Source organism: Indicator indicator, chromosome 5, assembly GCF_027791375.1.
Source record: "Indicator indicator isolate 239-I01 chromosome 5, UM_Iind_1.1, whole genome shotgun sequence".
NCBI classification, from domain to species: Eukaryota; Metazoa; Chordata; class Aves; order Piciformes; family Indicatoridae; genus Indicator; species Indicator indicator.
In genome coordinates this window covers 1094800-1112087 of record NC_072014.1, presented here as the reverse complement: position 1 = coordinate 1112087, position 17288 = coordinate 1094800, and the positions used below count along the sequence as shown (strand labels likewise).

Genomic DNA, 17288 nt, shown 5'->3' with positions numbered 1-17288 from the left:
GGGACCACAAAGATCATCCAGTTCCAACCCCCCTGCTATGGGCAGGGACACCTCACACTACACCAGGCTGGCCAGAGCCTCATCCAGCCTGGCTGCAAACACCTCCAGGGATGGGGCCTCAACCACCTCCCTGGACAACCCATTACAGGCTCTCACCACTCTCATGGGGAAGAACTTCTTCCTCACATCCATCCTGAATCTCCCCACTTCCAACTTTATTCCATTCCCCCCAGTCCTGTCACTACCTGATAGCCTATAAAGTCCCTCCCCAGCTTTCTTGTAGCCCCCTTCAGATAGTGGAAGGCCACAAGAAGCTCTCCCAGAGCCTTCTCTTCTCCAGACTGAACAGCCCCAACTCCCTCAGTCTGTCCTCATAGCAGAGCAGCTCCAGCCCTCTGATCATCCTCATGGGCCTTCTCTGGACACCTTCCAGCATGTCCATATCCCTCTTGTAATAGCGGCTCCAGAATTGGACACAGAGCTCCAGGTGGGGTCCCAGCAGAGTGGAGCAGAGGGGGAGAATCACCTACCTTGACCTGCTGGCCACACTTTTCTTGATGCAGCCCAGGCTCTCGTTGGCTCTCTGGGCTGCAAGTGCACACTGACAGCTCCTGTTGAGCTTCTCATCCCCCAGCACCCCCAAGTCCCTCTCTTCAGGGCTGCTCTCCAGTCAGTCCAGGCCCAGCCTCTATTTGTGCTTGGGATTGCCTCGACCCAGCTGCAGGACCTTGCACTTGGTCTTGTTGAACCTCCTGAGCTTGACTTGTGCCCACCTCTGCAGCCTGTCCAGGTCCCTCTGGATGGATCCCTTCCCTCCAGCTGTCTGCTGCACCACACAGCTTGGTGTCATCAGCAGACTTGCTGAGGGTGCACTCAATGCCTTGGACCTAAATCATCTTGGCTGGGGCGATGGTAGTGACAATATAATTCCTTTCCTGCTCTCTCTCTTTCTCCATTCTTCCTCTCTCTCCCTCTCCCCTTCTGTCAATAACTAGCCTTGCTTTTACTACCTGGCCTTGTTTGTGCCTCAATTCCACAGCACAGGAACGTTCAGGAAAGAGCCAAGCCTCTCTCTCACTCCAGACCGAGACATACAGGATGCTGCTGCTAGACCCTGAAGTCTGCAATGCCTCTCATCAACACCCCAAGCCCTGCTGCCAGGAGCAGCGTAAATCACCTTTCCATATGCAGGCATTATTCTTGGCACATATTTTTCACACCCAACTTGCTAATTGCTAGCACTACATCTTCAAATGAGCAGTTGCTCCCTCATCACCTATTTCTCCCTTCCCTTTCATCCTGCAGTAATTAGGTGCTGTGTTTCATCAGTCTGATTTCTCTGACAAACTGGCACACAAGTTTCCTCCTCAGTTTTGCTCAAGCAAACAAAAGTTCAGTGCTTACAGAGCTGAGCCTTGTGCATAACCCTGAGGCATGCAAAAATCAGCCTTTAAGAGTCCAGAGAGCCATCAGAGCCTTTTCACAGGATGAGAGAATCATTCAGGTTGGAAGAGACCCTCAGGATCACCAAGTCCAACCCAGAAACCCACCTACAAACCTCACCCCTAAACCACAGCCCCAAGCACCACAGCCAAACCACCTTCAAACACAGCCAGGCTTGGGGACTCCACCACCTCCCTGCCCAGCACATTCCAACCCCTGACCACTCTGGATGGGAAAAAATTCTTCCTCCTGTCCAGTCTGACCCTGCCCTGCTGCAGCTTGAGGCTCTTCCCTCTTCTCCTCTGGCTAATGAGCTGTGAGAAGAGAGCAGCACAACCTCTGCACAACCTCCTTTCAGGGAGCTGCAGAGAGCCAGTAGGTCTCCCCTCAGCCTCCTCTGCTTCACAGTAACCATCCCCAGCTCCTTCACTTGCTCTTCATCACATTTCTTCTCCAGGCCCTTCCCAGCTTCCTTGCCCTCCTCTGCACTCCCTCCAGCACCTCCACATCTCTCTTGGATTCAGGTGCCCCAAACTGGACACAACACTCCAGGTGTGGCCTCCCCAGAGCTGAGTCCCAAAGGGGACAATCCCCTGCCTGCTCCTGCTGGACACAGCATTTCTGATCCCAGCCAGGATGCCTTTGAGCAGTGAGGTGGATTGAAAACTGGCCCCACAACGGAGTTCAGAGGGTCATCATCAGTGGCACAGAGTCAACTTGCAGGCTTGTAGCCAGTGGTGTCCCCCAGGAATCAGTCCTGGGCCCAGTTTGGTTCAATATATTTACCAACAACCTGGCTGAGGGCATTGAGTGCACCCTCAGCAAGTTCTGATGATCCCAACCTGGGGGGTGGCTGACACCTGTCAGGCTGTGCTGCATCCAACCAGAGCTGCACAGGCTGAGAGCTGGCTGCAGGCAAACCTCCTGGAGTTCAATCAGGACAAGGGCAGGGTCCTGCAGCTGGGGAAGAACAACAGCAGGCACCAGGACCGGTTAGGGAATGCCCTGCTGGAGAGCAGCTCCATGGAGAAAGAGCTTGGAGTGCTGGTGGGCAGCAAGTTCTGCATGGCACAGCAATGTGCCCTGGTGGCCAAGAGAGCCAAGGGGAGCCTGGGGGGCAGCATGAAAAATGTGGCCAGCAGGGCTAGGGAGGTTCTGCTCCCCCTCTGCTCTGCCCTGCTGAGACCACAGCTGCAATCCTGTGTCCAGTTTGGGGCTGCCCAGGTCAAGAGAGACAGAGAGCTGCTGGAGAAAGTCCAAGGGAGAGGCAGGAGGATGCTTAGGGGACTTGAGCATCTGCCCTGGGAAGAGAGACTGAGAGCCCTGGGGCTGTTTAGTGTGGAGAAGAGAAGGCTGAGAGGGGATCTGATCAATGTCTCTCAAAAGCTGAGGGCTGGGGATCAAGTGGAGGGGGCCAAGCTCTTTTGGGTGGTGCACAGCAAGATGCCAAGGAACAACGGAGACAAACTGGAACAGAGAAGGTTTCAGCTCAGCATGAGGAGAAACTTCTTTGGTGTGAGGGTGACAGAGCCCTGGAGCAAGCTGCCCAGAGAGGTTGTGGAGTCTCCTTCTCTGGAGCCTTTCCAACCCCAGCTGGATGCATTCCTGTGCAGACTCCCCTGGGTGGAGCTGCTCTGGCAGGGGGGTTGGACTGGATGATCTCTGGAGGTCCCTTCCAACCTCTAACATTCTGTCATTCTGTGAATCAGCACAAGCAGGTTAACCTATCTGTTCCCCCAACACAGAAGTGAGGGAAAAGTAATACTCACAGACTCGGGGCTGAGACACAGACACACAAAACAGTGAGCTAAGAGTAGAGTTCACTGAGCAGAATCAGCCAATCACAGTACAAAGTGCACAGCTCCCTCAGCCTATTTGCAGTGAAAGCACAGTGCAAAGCAGCTGCTAGCAGAAGTAAGGGAGCCAAAAGTCCAAGCCAGAAAACCACTTCCCTATCCCTCCTTGTCCCACCACCACCCCAGCAGAAAAGCCAACACCCAGAAAACTGCAACCGAGAAGCAGCAACTGGCACAGGAAGCCTCCCATGTTGCAACCTGGAGCCCCATAACACTTTGCTCCAGCCAGCCCTTTCATTTCTGAAGCTGGCATGACTGCAGCATGGTGTGGATGAGAGCAGCAGGTCCAGCTCAACCCAAGACACCTGTGTTCTGCAGAGCTGCTTCAGCAAGTTACAGGGCCAGCTCACACTGAATTTCAAGGTAGAGGAAGCTCCCATAAGCACCTTTGAAAGCCTCAGCCACCAATCCAAGATGTTACCAGATAGAAATCAGCATTTTCCATCTGGGGACCAACTGATTACTTTATTCATCCTCCCACTACCAAACCTGTGTAGGACTCCTCTCTGCCTCTTCATATCAGCACTTCTGAGCCCCTCAAAATTCTTAATAGAGGAGTACAGTGTTTGGATCAGGAGGTGGAACAGGATCAGAGGATGTTAGGGGTTGGAAGGGACCTCTGGAGATCTTCCAGGTCCAAGCCCCCTGCCAGAGCAGGACCAGAGAATCCAGCACAGCTCACACAGGAATACATCCAGACAGGGCAGGAAAGGCTCCAGAGAAGGAGACTCCACAACCTCTCTGGGCAGCTGTTCCAGTGCTCTGTCACTCTCACTGGAAAGAAGTTTCTCCTCATGTTGAGATGGAACCTCCTGTGCTGCAGTTTCCATCCATTGCCCCTTGGCCTATCACAGGGCACAACTGAGCAGAGCCTGTCCCTGTCCCCTCCCTCTTGACTCCCAGTCCTCAGCTATTGATAGACATTGATCAGATCCCCTCTCAGTCTTCTCCTCTCCACACTAAACACCCCCAGGGCTCTCAGCCTCTCCTCCCCAGGCAGTGCTCCAGTCCCTTCAGCATCCTTGGGGCCCTCCCTTGGACTCTCTCCAGCAGATCCCTGTCCCTCTCGAACAGGTTTTGCTTTGATGGCAGTTCCAACAGGCCCTTTCTGCTCTGCCTGCCTGCCTGCTGGACCACAGCCACCACATTGTCACTGTGTCACCAGGCCAAGGCTGCAAGTTCCTGAGCATGTCAGTGCCCTGCACATCATTTGTTCTGCTGCTTTGGGGGAGTGCTTGTGATAAAAGTCAAGGAGACGCTGAAGCGCTAAAGCTCAGCGCTGCCAGGGCAGAAGCATTGGTGCAATAAATGGCTGAGCAGTAAATTAAATCTGCTTGTAAATATGGCAGAATATGGCATCTTGCAAAACAATTTCATATTTATTTGGCATTCATTATTGAGCAGTCTGCTAGGAGCATCAACGATGTGTGAAATGCAACAGTGGGATCCAAACCAAACAGCTTTCGCTAGCAAGCTCCCTCCCTCCCCGCCTCACCCCCAGCTGCTCTGCCAGAGCCAAGCTGGTGACAGGAACCTCCTGTTCTGTAGCTTATATCCATTGCCCCTTGGCCTATCCCAGGGCACAAGTGAGCAGAGCCTGTCCCCAGCCCTCAGCTATTGATAGACATTTATTAAACCTCCTCTCAGTCTTCTCCTCTCCACACTAAACAACCCCAGGGCTCTCAGCCTCTCCTCCCCAGGCAGTGCTCCAGTCCCTTCAGCATTCTTGCAGCCCTCCCTTGGACTCTCTCCAGCAGATTTCTGTCCCTCCTGGACTGGGGAGCCCCAAACTGTATGCAATATTCCAGATGTGGCCTCACCAGAGCAGAGTAGAATGGGAGCAGAACCTCCCTGGACCTGCTGGACACACTCCTCTGAATGCTCCCCAGGATCCCATTGGACTTCTTGGCCACAAGGGCACATATCTGTGAGGGTTCCAGAGCACTGGACCAGGCTCTGCAGAGGGGTTGTGGAGCCTCCTTCTCTGGAGACTTTCAAGACCCATCTGGATGTGTTCCTGTGTGACCTGTGCTGGATTCCATGGTCCTGCTCTGGCAGGGGGGTTGGACTCGATGAACTTCGTAGGTTCTTTCCAACCCCTAACATCCTCTGATCCTGTGTGATCCTATGAATCTTGAAAAGTTTGGGTTGCTTCATGGATTTTTGCTGCGCTTCTGCGTTTCCTTACCTCATGCTGGTAGATGTCCAGGATCCTTTCCAAGGACAGCTCCTCAAAGTACAGTCTGTCACACTCATCAAAGTCCGTGCTCACCGTCTCGGGGTTGCAGTTCACGACGACGGTCCTGCTGCCGAGCTGACGCAGCGTACGGATGCTGGACACAGCACACCAGTCAAACTCCACGCTGCTGCCTGCCAGGAGACAGGAAAGTAGGCAAGGAAAGGAAGGATGAAGGGAGAAAAACACAAACAGAACTTCTCAGCACTCAAGATTAAAAAAAAAAAAAAGCAAATAAAACTCAAACAGCATTGCCAGCTGTCAGCTCACTGCAAGGAACCCAACTGTGCTTCTGTTGCTGCCACTGCTCTGAGGGCAGCTGCTGGACACCTGCAGTGTGCAGGATTCCTCAGCTGATCAATTCCTCAGCACACTGCACTTAGCCAAACAATCACATTCCATGGATGCCAAGAACAACAGCACCCTGTGATTGGAGCATGCTGCAGGAGCCTCCTCCTTGACATGCTGGCACCTCTGATTGGGAAAAGATTTGAGTTTAGAGATGTGGTTGGGGTTTACTGGTTAAGGGATTGATAACAGAGAGTATAAACCACAGCCACTCTGAGCTAGAGTCTCTTGGGTTAGGGCCTTAGATTAGGAACAGCTTGGGAGATTTAAGGCTGCTAAGGACTTCTGCTTCTCTTAGATAGCTTCCTCTGGTCAGGGCATGGGTGCAGGGATGATGCTAGGGATATGCTCAGGACTTCTGTTAGCTGCTTCCTCTGTCAGGGCTTCCAGGACTTCTGCGGTAAGTGGGATTCTGAGACTCTGTACTGCTAGGGATTCTACAAGGCAGCAATAAAGAACTTCTGGGAGGACTTCTGAGATTCTCTGCTCTGCATTTCTGGAATCTCATTGCTATACAGCAATAGGGTTCCTGCCTTCATTTGTCACCCAGTGCCCTCCAAAGTAGGGGAAGAAAACATCCTCCCATAGAAACTAATCAGCCACAAAGGTGATCCTCCAACCACAAATGAGCTTCCAAACATAACAGTTCAGCCTCCAATCACAACAGGTCAGCCTCCAACCACAACAGGTCAGCCTCCAACCACAACAAGTGAGCCTCCAGCCACAACAAGTGAGCCTGCAAACACAACAGGTCAGCCTCTAACCACAAAAAGTGGGCCTCCAAACTTGGCTGGTTAGCCTGCAAACAAACACAACAAGTGAGCCTCCATGCACAGCAGGTGACCCTCCAAACACACACAACAGGTGAGCCTCCAAACACAGCAGGTGAGCCTTGCCTTGCTTTCAGGCCTACTTGGACCTATCTTGTAGAAGCTGCCTCGAGTTGCCCTGCCCTTCCTCAAATGCCTGGTCCAGAGCCTGGGATACAGCAAAGAGCCATACCCAGCAAGCCAGAGAAGCCAGGAGCCTAGAAGCCAGAGTCTTCTTAGCCTGCTTCCCCTTGCCCCCAGCCTGGTGCTGTGCCTCAGTGTCCCCAGGAGCCAAGCCAGCTCCGTCCCCCAGAGCGTCGTTCACTTCCTGCCACCCGCTGCAGCCAGCCCAGCCTGGGCCCAGGCAGTGACCTCTCCTTGCTGGCAATCTGCTGTGCTGTGACCTACCAGAGTGACCCAAAGCTAACACAGCAGCAGCAGCAGCCCCCATGGGGGTGAAACCAGCTGTGAGTAACTCATTCACTGCCCTTTGGGTTTAGAGGTTCTTACCGAGCCTCCCCTGCTGTAATCGAGCTCTATCTGGTCTTGGGGACCTTCTCTTTCCAAGTTATTGCCTCCTAGTTTGCATTAAATTGTTTATATTTTCCCTAAGAGTGTGGCCAGCAGGTCAAGGGAGGTGATTCTCCCCCTCTACTCAGCTCTGCTGAGACCCCACCTAGAGTACTGCATCCAGTTCTGGAGCCTCTGTTACAAGAGGGATCTGGAGGTGCTGAAAGGTGTCCAGAGAAGGGCCACAAGGATGAGCAGAGGGCTGGATCTGCTCTGCTCTGGAGAAAATCTGAAAGAGTTGGGGTTGTTCAGTCTGGAGAAAAGAAGGCTCTGAGGTTACATTCTTGTGGCCTTCCACTATCTGAAGAGGGCTACAAGAAAGCTGGGGAGGGACTTTTTAGGCTCCCAGGTAGTGACAGGACTGGGGGGATGGAATAAAGCTGGAAGTGGGGAGATTCAGACTGGATGTGAGGAAGAAGTTCTTCTCCTTGAGAGTGGTGAGAGCCTGGAATGGGTTGTCCAGGGAGGTGGTTGAGGCCCCATCCCTGGAGGTGTTTGCAGCCAGGCTGGATGAGGCTCTGGCCAGCCTGATGTAGTGTGAGGTGTCCCTGCCCATGGCAGGGGGGTTGGAACTGGATGATCCTTGTGGTCCCTTCCAACCCTGACTGATTCTATGATTCTATGATATTCCCATTGTAAATCGATATTCCAACCATACAAGGATCCCATTGAATGAATTTTGGCAATTTTCATATTACTACAGGGTTACTAATATTTGTGTTAATACCTTTTTGCCATATGGTTTATTATTGTTGTAAGGGTAATTAATAACTACCCCCTTTCCTGACAGTGCCCAAAGTGAGTGCCCACTGTTCTAAGGGAGCTCTGTGTGCTCCAGGAAACACAAAGCATTTGTACAGAGCCAGGAGGATGCTTAGGGAACTTGAGCATCTCCCCTGGGAAGAGAGACTGAGAGCCCTGGGGTTGTTTAGTCTGGACAGGAGAAGGCTGAGAGGGGATCTGATCAATGTCTATCAATAGCTGAGGGATGGGGGTCAAGCAGAGGGGGCCAGGCTCTTTCTGGTGGTTCACAGTGATAAGACAAGAAACAACGGGTTCAAACTGGAACATAGAATATTTCACCTCAACATGAAGAGAAACTTCTTTCCAGTGTGAGTGACAGAGCCCTGGAACAGGCTGCCCAGGGGGTTTGTGGAGTCTCCTTCTCTGGAGCCTTTCAAACCCCACCTGGATGCATTCCTGTGCAGACTCCCCTGGGTGCTCCTGCTCTGGCAGGGGGGTTGGACCTGATGATCTCTGGAGGTCCCTTCTGACTTCTGATATACTGTGATACAGATGTGGTTCAAGAACAGAAGGCTGAAGTGTTCCTTTTTACCTTCCAGAAGAGCAGAGTGTGGCCAACCTAAGAACAGAAACCTTACAGCTCAGTGGCTTTGGCCTTCCTGTGCTCTGACTCCAGATAAAGCAAACCAGCAGGACAACACTTTCAGAGCCTCTCTCTGATCCTTTTATCTTCATTTCAAGGCCACAATGACTATGGCAACATGGTGAGGTGAGCATGTCCTACTGTGCTGAGCCCTGAGTAAGCACTGTGGCCATCTCTAAGGGACAGAGGTGCAGAGGGAGTCACCTGAGCACCAGCATTTGGTGTTTGGTCTTGGACAAGCTGCAGGACTTGGGAATGCTGCAGGCTGGAGCCAGGCAACGCTGGAGTCCAGATTGTGCTAACAGCTACTGCCCTCTAAATCTCTGTGCTCAAACATCTGAGCCAGGTGCTGTAAGGAGCTCAGTTTGTCTCCCTCTAATTGCCTCAGCATTGTTTACCTCCCCAGAATGTTTCACACCATTGTCCCAGGGGACCACAAGCTCTGAGCTGGATCCCACTGTAAGCAGGACTCACATCCTCACTGGTTGCCTTCACACCATTGTCTCAAGAGAGATCTTATCTACAAGGCCACAAACTCCATGCTGATAGCCAGCAGATGCTGGGACTGCCTGGACAAATACCTGCCCATGGACAGGACTCTCAAAAGGTGACTGACACAGCAGTTTCCCAAGGTGTTTGCACACCATTACCACAAGCCCTGTGACAATAGCAGCGGATAACCAGACAAGGCCACAAGTTCTGCTCTCAGGAGTGTTACCATGAGACTGGGACTGGCACAGGCAACCACCCATGGGACAAGGCCTGACACCAGCCAAACGTGCCCAGATGAATGGGGCAGAGTGACTGCCTGTGGAACTGGAGAAGGTACAAAACACCAGAGGCAACAGGGAGAGTTTCACAGAATCACAGAATTGTTGGGGTTGGAAGGGACCTCAAGGCTCATCCAGTTCCAACCCCCCTGCCATGGCCAGGGACACCTCACACTACAGCAGGCTGCTCAGAGCCACATCCAGCCCAGCCTTAAAACCCTCCAGGGATGAGGCTTCCACCACCTACCTGGGCAACTTCTTCCAGTATCTCACCACCCTCATGCTGAGGAATTTCTTCCTAACATGCAATCTGAAGTTTGAATCTTCCACAGCAATCAAGCAGCAAGGCCTCCTCTGGATCCACAGAGAAAACCTCCAACATCTCAGCCTTTCTATTGGATCACCAAAACCATCACCCAGATCCACACTGGTGATTGTCCTTTTTGCTTTGCTACCCCTTGCTTATTTCTTCGTCCTTTTCTATATTTCTAACTTTTCCTCCTCTGCATCTGTAAGCAAAATCAATTCAGATGTTTTTTTCCCAAACCATCTTCCCAGTTCCTTCTTGGTTTCATTTGAGGGATCAATAGGGAACCATCCCTGCTACACAGAACACAGCAGATGGGGACATGTGCCAGAAGCAGAGAACGATGCCTATTAAAAAACATCATTAAATGGTTATGCTTACAGCCTACAGGAAAACCTTGACCTCATCAGGATCTGTTCACAGTCATTACATGATGGTTAACCACAGATATAATTATTTTTATACAGAATTGTGTGGCAAGAAACACTGGAAATTGAGGCTGTGCTTAACTGCTGCCTCCACCACCTACCCACAAACAGACAGCTGGCACAGGTTACTCACTGACAGGCACTGGCTTTACTTCATAGAATCACAGAATTGTCAGGGTTGGGAGGGACCTCAAGGATCAGCCAGTTCCAACCTCCCTGCCATGGGCAGGGACACCTCACACTACAGCAGGTTGCTCACAGCCACATCCAGCCTGGCTGCAAAAACCTCCAGGCATGAGGCTTCCACCACCTCCCTGGGCAACCTCTGCCAGTGTCTCACCACCCTCATGGGGAACAACTTCTTCCTAACATCCAGACTGAATCTCCTCACTTCTAGTTTTATTCCATTCCCCCCAGTCCTATCACTCCCTGACACCCTCAAAAGTCCCTCCCCAGCTTTCTTGTAGCCCCTTTAGATACTGGAAGGCCACAAGAAAGTCTCCTTAGAGCCTACTCTTATCCAGACTGAACAACCCCAACTCTCTCCAGAGCAGAGCAGCTCCAGCCCTCTGCTCATCCTCCTGGCCCTTCTCTGGACACCTTCCAGCACCTCCAGATCCTTCCTGGAACAGAGGCTCCGGAACTGGACCCAGAGCTCCAGGTGTAGTCTCAGCAGAGTGGAGCAGAGGGGGAGAATCCCCTCCCTGGCCCTGCTGGCCACACTTCTCTTGCTGCAGCCCAGGCTCTGCTTGGCTCTCTGGGCTGCAAGTGCTCACTGCTGGCTCCTCTTGAGCTTCTCATCCCCCAGCACCCCCAAGGCCTTTTCTTCAGGGCTGCTCTCCTGTCAGTCCCTGCCCACCCTCTATCTGTGCCTGGGATTGCCCTGCCCCAGCTGCAGGACCTTGCACTTGGTCTGGTTGAACCTCACGAGCTTGGCTATTTCCTTACTTTCATAAAACAGAAGCCTCAAAACATGCCCCAGGCTCAGTTAAAAGCCCACAACAAAGGAAGGGAAAAGGAAGTCTCAAAGTGGATGATTTCCAGAAGGTTCCTTTTTAGTATTACACTTCCATTTTTCAGGTATTCTTATAGAATCACAGAATTCTAGAATCTAGATCTCCAAGGTTATAGAGTCCAACCATCAACCCAACACCACCTTGGCCATTAAACAATGTCCCAAAGTGCCATGGCCACACATTTCTGGAACAGCTCCAGGGATGGGGACTCCACCACCTCCCTGGGAAGCATGTTCCAATCCCTGACCACTCTTACAGCAAATAAAATTTTCCTAATCTCCATCCCAAACTTCCCCTGGCACAATTTCAGGTCATTACCTCCTGTTTCTTGTTACAAGGGAGAAGAGACCAATCCCCACCTCACTGCTGCCTCCTTTGGGAGCGAAGTGGTGCTTGTGGGTTATACACTAACAACATCAGCTGTGGGACATGAAGGTCACCTGGAGGCCCCTTCTGACTGCTTCAGTTAGATACTCACAGAATGACTGAGGCTGGACTAGAGCTCTGAGCTCATCCAGCCCAGCCTAGGACCCAACCACACCACCTCGACCAGACCATGGCACTGAGCATTTTCCTGGCTCTCCCTTGGATTCTCTCCAGCAGGTCTCTGTCTCTTTTGACCTGGAGAGCCCCAAGCTGGACACAGGATTGCAGCTGTGGTCTCACATCCATGGAATCAAGGAATAACAGAATTATTCAGGCTGGAAAAGACCTCTGAGATCATCAAGTCCAGCCTACGTCCTAACAACACATCATCAGCTAAACCCAGCCACCAAGTGCCACATCCAACCTTGCCTTAAACACCTCCAGGGATGGTGACTCCACCACCTCCCTGGGCAGTCCATCCCAGGGTCTGATTGCCCTTTCAAGCAGGAAGTGCTTCCTAACATCCAACCTAACCCTCCCCTGGCACAGCTTCAGGCCATGCCCTCTCCTCTTGTCACAAGTTGCCTGGGAGCAGAGCCTGACCCCCACCTGCCTACAGCTTCCCTTCAGGTGGTTGTAGAGAGTGATAAGGTCCCCCCTGAGTCTCCTCTTCTCCAGGCTGAACACCCCCAGCTCCCTCAGCCTCTCCTCATCAGCCTTGCCCTCCAGTCCCTTCCCCAGTCTGGTTGCTCTCCTCTGGACCTGCTCCAGCACCTCAAGATCTTCTTTCAAGTGAGGGTCCTCAGTGTTCAGCTAAGAGTAAATAATTACTAGCACTAGTAATGACTGGTGTAAGATAACCAGACACTACTCCTCAGAATCCATCAAGACAGAAACCTTTCTGAGCTCACTTTCAGCTTTCAGTTGTGTTCAATCTATGTACACACCATAAAATTCACAAAGCATTTCCTCTGCTCCCATGCAGTTGGTGGAATGACTTATTTATGCTGCTTTCAGGGCTGACTTTCAAGCCAAACAAATCTCCACTCCCAGAACAGGTGATGCTCTCCTGGCAGCAAGTGAAGAGCAAGCATTGCCTTGGATATCTAGAGTCATGTACCTGGGCAAGAACAACCTCATGGAGCAGGAGAGGTTGGGGACTGAGCTGCTGGAGAGCAGGGAAGGTGAAAAGGACCTGGGGGTCCTGGTGGATGGGAGGTTGTCCATGAACCAGCAATGTGCTCTGGTGGCCAAGAAGGCCAAGGGCATCCTGGGGTGGATTAGAAGGGCTGTAATCAGTAGGTCAAGAGAGGTTCTCCTCCCCCTCTCCTCTGCCCTGCTGAGGCCACATCTGGAAGATTGTGTCCAGTTCTGGGCCCCTCAGGTCAAGAAGGACCTTAGGGAACTGCTTGAGAGAGTCCAGCACAGAGCCACAAAGATGCTGAAGGCAGTGGAAGATCTTCCTGACGAGGAGAGCCTGAGGGAGCTGAGGGCTCTGTAGCTTGGAGAGAAGGAGCCTGAGAGGTGACCTCATTGCTGGTGCTCAAGATGTGCAGGGGGAGTGCCCAGAGGCTGGAGCCAGGCTCTGCTGGGTGATGCCCAATGCCAGCACAAGGGGCAGTGGTGGAAGCTGAGGCAGAGGAAGTTCCATGGAAATAGGAGGAAGAATTTTTTTCCCTGTGAGGGTGACAGAGTCCTAGAAGAGGCTTCCCAGGGGGGTTGTGGAGTGTCCCTCTCTGCAGATATTCCAACCCCAGCTGGATGTGTTCCTGTGTGACCTGCTCTAGGTGTTCCTGCTCTGGCAGGGGGGTTGGACTGCATGAGCTTTGGAGGTCCCTTCCAGCCCCTAACACTCTGTGATTCTGGGATCTGAGCAACACTCAAGGTCATACAATGCAGCTTCAGCTCCTGGTGACCGACAGACCCTCAAGTGTGCATGAAAGGTGCGTCAAAGCAATCACTGCAGTTCCAGGCTCTGCACCTGATTCTGTTTGGTGCAATAGTTAACAAGGACAAGAAAACTCCAAAAAGGAGCCTTCAGTTTGGATTCTTTTGTTAACAGAGAACACAGCGTGACTGGGGAAATGATCTCACACCTCCCACAGACATCTTGACTTCATTACAAAGGTAAAAACATGTTCAAGATTCTTCCCGTAACATAGTTCAACATATGTTCAAATACAATTTGTATGTCTGGGGGGTTGTGGCAGTTTGGGCTGGGTGCCCCCTGCCACTGCTGCATGAGATACACCTCTGGTGTCCTGGGTGCTCGCCCAATAGGGGTGGACACAGGAAACGGCGTATTTCTACCCATAAATCCTGTGCCCTATAAATCCATCTGCAGAGTCATTCTCTTCCTCTTTCTTCCCTCTCTGCTCCCCTGGGAGATGTCCTCTCTTATCGGGTAATGCTGGGGGAGTATCTCAGGCCTCTTAGGTCTGTCTAGGCCTAATGCCAGGAGGAGAATGGAGGGGGGGGGGGGGCAGTCTCAGACCTGGCCAGCCTGAGACTTGCCTAGCAGTGGGAGGGGGGGGGAAGGAAGAGCCCTGAGGGATTGGGTAGACCCTCAGGTGGGAGGAGGGAAGGATTGGGAAACCTCTGGGTACTGTGTGGGGGACTCTGTATGCTTTGGGATGTTCTTTGCCACTATGCTTTGTAGTTTGTAGTTTTTCTGTATTTTCACCAATCGCTTTTCCGCTTAAACTTTCCATCACTCTCCAATCCATTTGCGTGTGTCATTCTTTTGTCCCTTTCGGGGCAAGAGATGTTCTGGCTGGCCTCAAACCAGCACAGGGGTTTTAAACCTAAAGCTTGGTTTTCACAAAGGAAATAAGAATCTTGGGGCTTCAAACAATCTGAAAGTAATATCACAGGATCAGAGGAAGTTAGGGGTTGGAAGGGACCTGTGGAGATCTTCCAGTCCAACCCTCCTGCCAGAGCAGGACCAGAGAATGCAGCACAGCTCACACAGGAACACATCCAGACAGGGCTGCAAAGGCTCCAGACAAGGAGACTCCACAACCTCTCTGGGCAGCCTGTTCCAGTGCTCTGTCACTCTCACAGTCAAGAAGTTCCTCCTCATGTTGAGGTGGAACCTCCTGTGCTGGAGTTTATATCCATTGCCCCTTGGCCTATCCCAGGGTGCAACTGAGCAGAGCCTGTCCCTGTCCCCTTCCTTCCTGACCCCCAGCCGTCAGCTATTGATAGACATTGATCAGATCCTCTCTCAGTCTTCTCCTCTCCACACTAAACACCCCCAGGGCTCTCAGCCTCTCCTCCCCAGGCAGTGCTCCAGGTCCCTTCAGCATCCTTGCAGCCCTCCCTTGGACTCTCTCCAGCAGATCCCTGTCCCTCCTGAACTGGGGAGTCCAGAACTGGATGCAATATTCCAGGTGAGGTCTCAGCAGGGCAGGGAGAGTGGGAGAAAAACCTCCCTGGCTCTGCTGGACACACTCCTCTGAATGCCCCCAGGACCCCATTGGCCTTCTTGGCCACCAGGGCACATTGCTGTCTCATGCAGAACTTGTCCACCAGCACTCCCAGGTCCTTCTCCACAGGGCTGCTCTCCAGCAGATCACAGAGTGGAAACTGTTCAAAAGACACATCCTCCTAGCAGCAGCAGCAGGAGTGCAGCACATCGCTTCTCCACCCAAGCAAAACAAATGCATGCAGTTTGAAATTTCAGCTTTCAAATGCCATTACCACTGCTTGTGAGAGGCAGAGCAAAAATATTTCTGAATAACAAGCAATGTTTTTTTGGTTTTTTCCTTGTCAATAATTGCAAGCTCTTTGGAAAGAACCATGAAAAGAAGTGAAAGTCATCACATATTTGTCTACCCTATACTCATAGCCAAGAGGAAGCTTATGCTGCATAATCATCTGAGTGGGCTGGAGAAAAAAACAACATCATGCAGAGAATTGCTTTATAGAAAAGCAGCTGAAGATGTGTCAAAATGTTTTCAGAGTCACCTCTGCTTCCTGTAGTAAAATGCATTGCATGTAACAACACAAGTCAGGAGGTGGGAGTCACAAACAAACAAGGTAGTTGTGGGAGCAATGAAATTCTGTAGAATCACAGAATTGTCAGGGTTGGAAGGGACCTCAAGGATCAGCCAGTTCCAACCTCCCTGCCATGGGCAGGGACACCTAACACTACAGCAGGTTGCTCACAGCCACATCCAGCCTGGCTGCAAAAACCTCCAGGCATGAGGTTTCCACCACCTCCCTGGGCAACCTCTGCCAGTGTCTCACCACCCTCATGGAGAAGAACTTCTTCCTAACATCCAATCTCAGTCTCCCCATTTCTAGTTTTGCTCCATTCCCCCCAGTCCTATCACTCCCTGACACCCTCAAAACTCCCTCCCCAGCTTTCCTGTAGCCCCCTTTAGATCCTGGAAGGCCACAAGAAGGTGTCCTCAAAGCCTTCTCTTCTCCAGACTGAACAACCCCCACCTCTTTCAGTCTGTCCTCATAGGAGAGTTGCTCCAACCCTCTGCTCATCCTCATGCAAGGCATCAGCTTCTTCAGACAAAAACAGGTGCAAAAAGAGACAGTAAAAAAAAAAATCCCCTCAAACTCTGGAATTCACAACTGACTGACAAGTTAAAAGTAATCAAACTCTCCTGATTCAGCCAGGGCATGAAATGAAGTCTCCAAGCAAGTGTAAAAGTCCAACCTGCTGTTAGGAATTGATGTCCTGTGCTCTGTGCTCTGGAGGGTGTTGTCACCATACGAGAAGAGGAATATATGAAGCACAAGACTGTCCCAAGAAGGCTCAAGGGTACAAGAAGAGCAGAGGAGTTGTAAGGAAGATTTACCTATGTGATATGGTCCACAGCCCAACACCATCACTCCAGAGTCATCAAATTTTACATCATGTTCCTGAGAAGGGAGGGAGAAAAGTCATCAGGATCTGCACTCCACAGCTTTCAAGAATAAAGAGCTCCTGGTGCTCAGCCCTTAGCCAAAGGTCTGATCCTTCAGGGCACAAGGCTGATCTCATTGAGTGCAAGGGAAATCAAGAGCAGCTCTGCTGGAATGAGCAGTGCTGCACCCGAGCTAAAGGAGGCAGCAGCTCTGCTTTGGTAGTCTGAGGAGCTGGTAAGTTCCACATCTAAATGAATACTAGGATGAGATGGATCAGAGAACACCTTAGGCTGGAAGAGACCTCAGAGATCATCTAACCCAAGCTCCTGCCATGGGCAGGGACACCTCTCAACCAGCCCAGGTTACTCAAGGCCCCATCCAACCTGCCCTTCAACATCTCCAGGGAGGGGGCAGCCACAACCTTTCTGGACAATCCATGCCACAGCCTTGCCACCCTCCTAGTGGGTGCTAAGATCCAATCTAAACCTCTTCTCCTCCAGTGTCAATCCATTTCCTCTTGTCCTATGGGTGGACATTCTTGTAAAAAGTTCCTCTGCAGCCTTCCTGTAGGATCCCTTCAGGCCCCCTGGAGCCTTCTCCTCTCCAGGCTGAACACCCCCAGCTCCCTCAGCCTGTCCCCACAGCAGAGGTGTTCCAGCCCTTGGATCATCTTTGTGGCCTCCTCTGGACTTGTTCCAACAGATGTATGTCTCTCTCACAGTGGGGACACCACAACTGGAGGCAGGATTGGAGGTGGGGTCTCAGCAGAGCAGAGAATGAACCATGGGCTCTGCATAGCCAGCCCCTGACCTGTGCAGGTGACAGAGGCCAGGGTGAGAGCAGCATAGAGGCCTCACATCCAATGCACTCAGCCAGCATTTGAGCA

General features: G+C 51.8%; 1 protein-coding gene across 2 annotated transcripts in view; it reads right to left on the bottom strand.

The window, feature by feature from the left end:
- Window positions 1-17288, bottom strand: part of CPS1 (carbamoyl-phosphate synthase 1) — a 191361-nt gene that overhangs the window by 65594 nt on the left and 108479 nt on the right. For both annotated transcript variants that reach the window (XM_054380999.1, XM_054381000.1), the window contains exons 24-25: window positions 16354-16417; window positions 5488-5669 (exon numbers count right to left, since the gene is read on the bottom strand). In XM_054380999.1, coding sequence (XP_054236974.1) covers window positions 5488-5669; window positions 16354-16417 — 246 coding nt within the window. The remainder of the gene's footprint in view (window positions 1-5487; window positions 5670-16353; window positions 16418-17288) is intronic.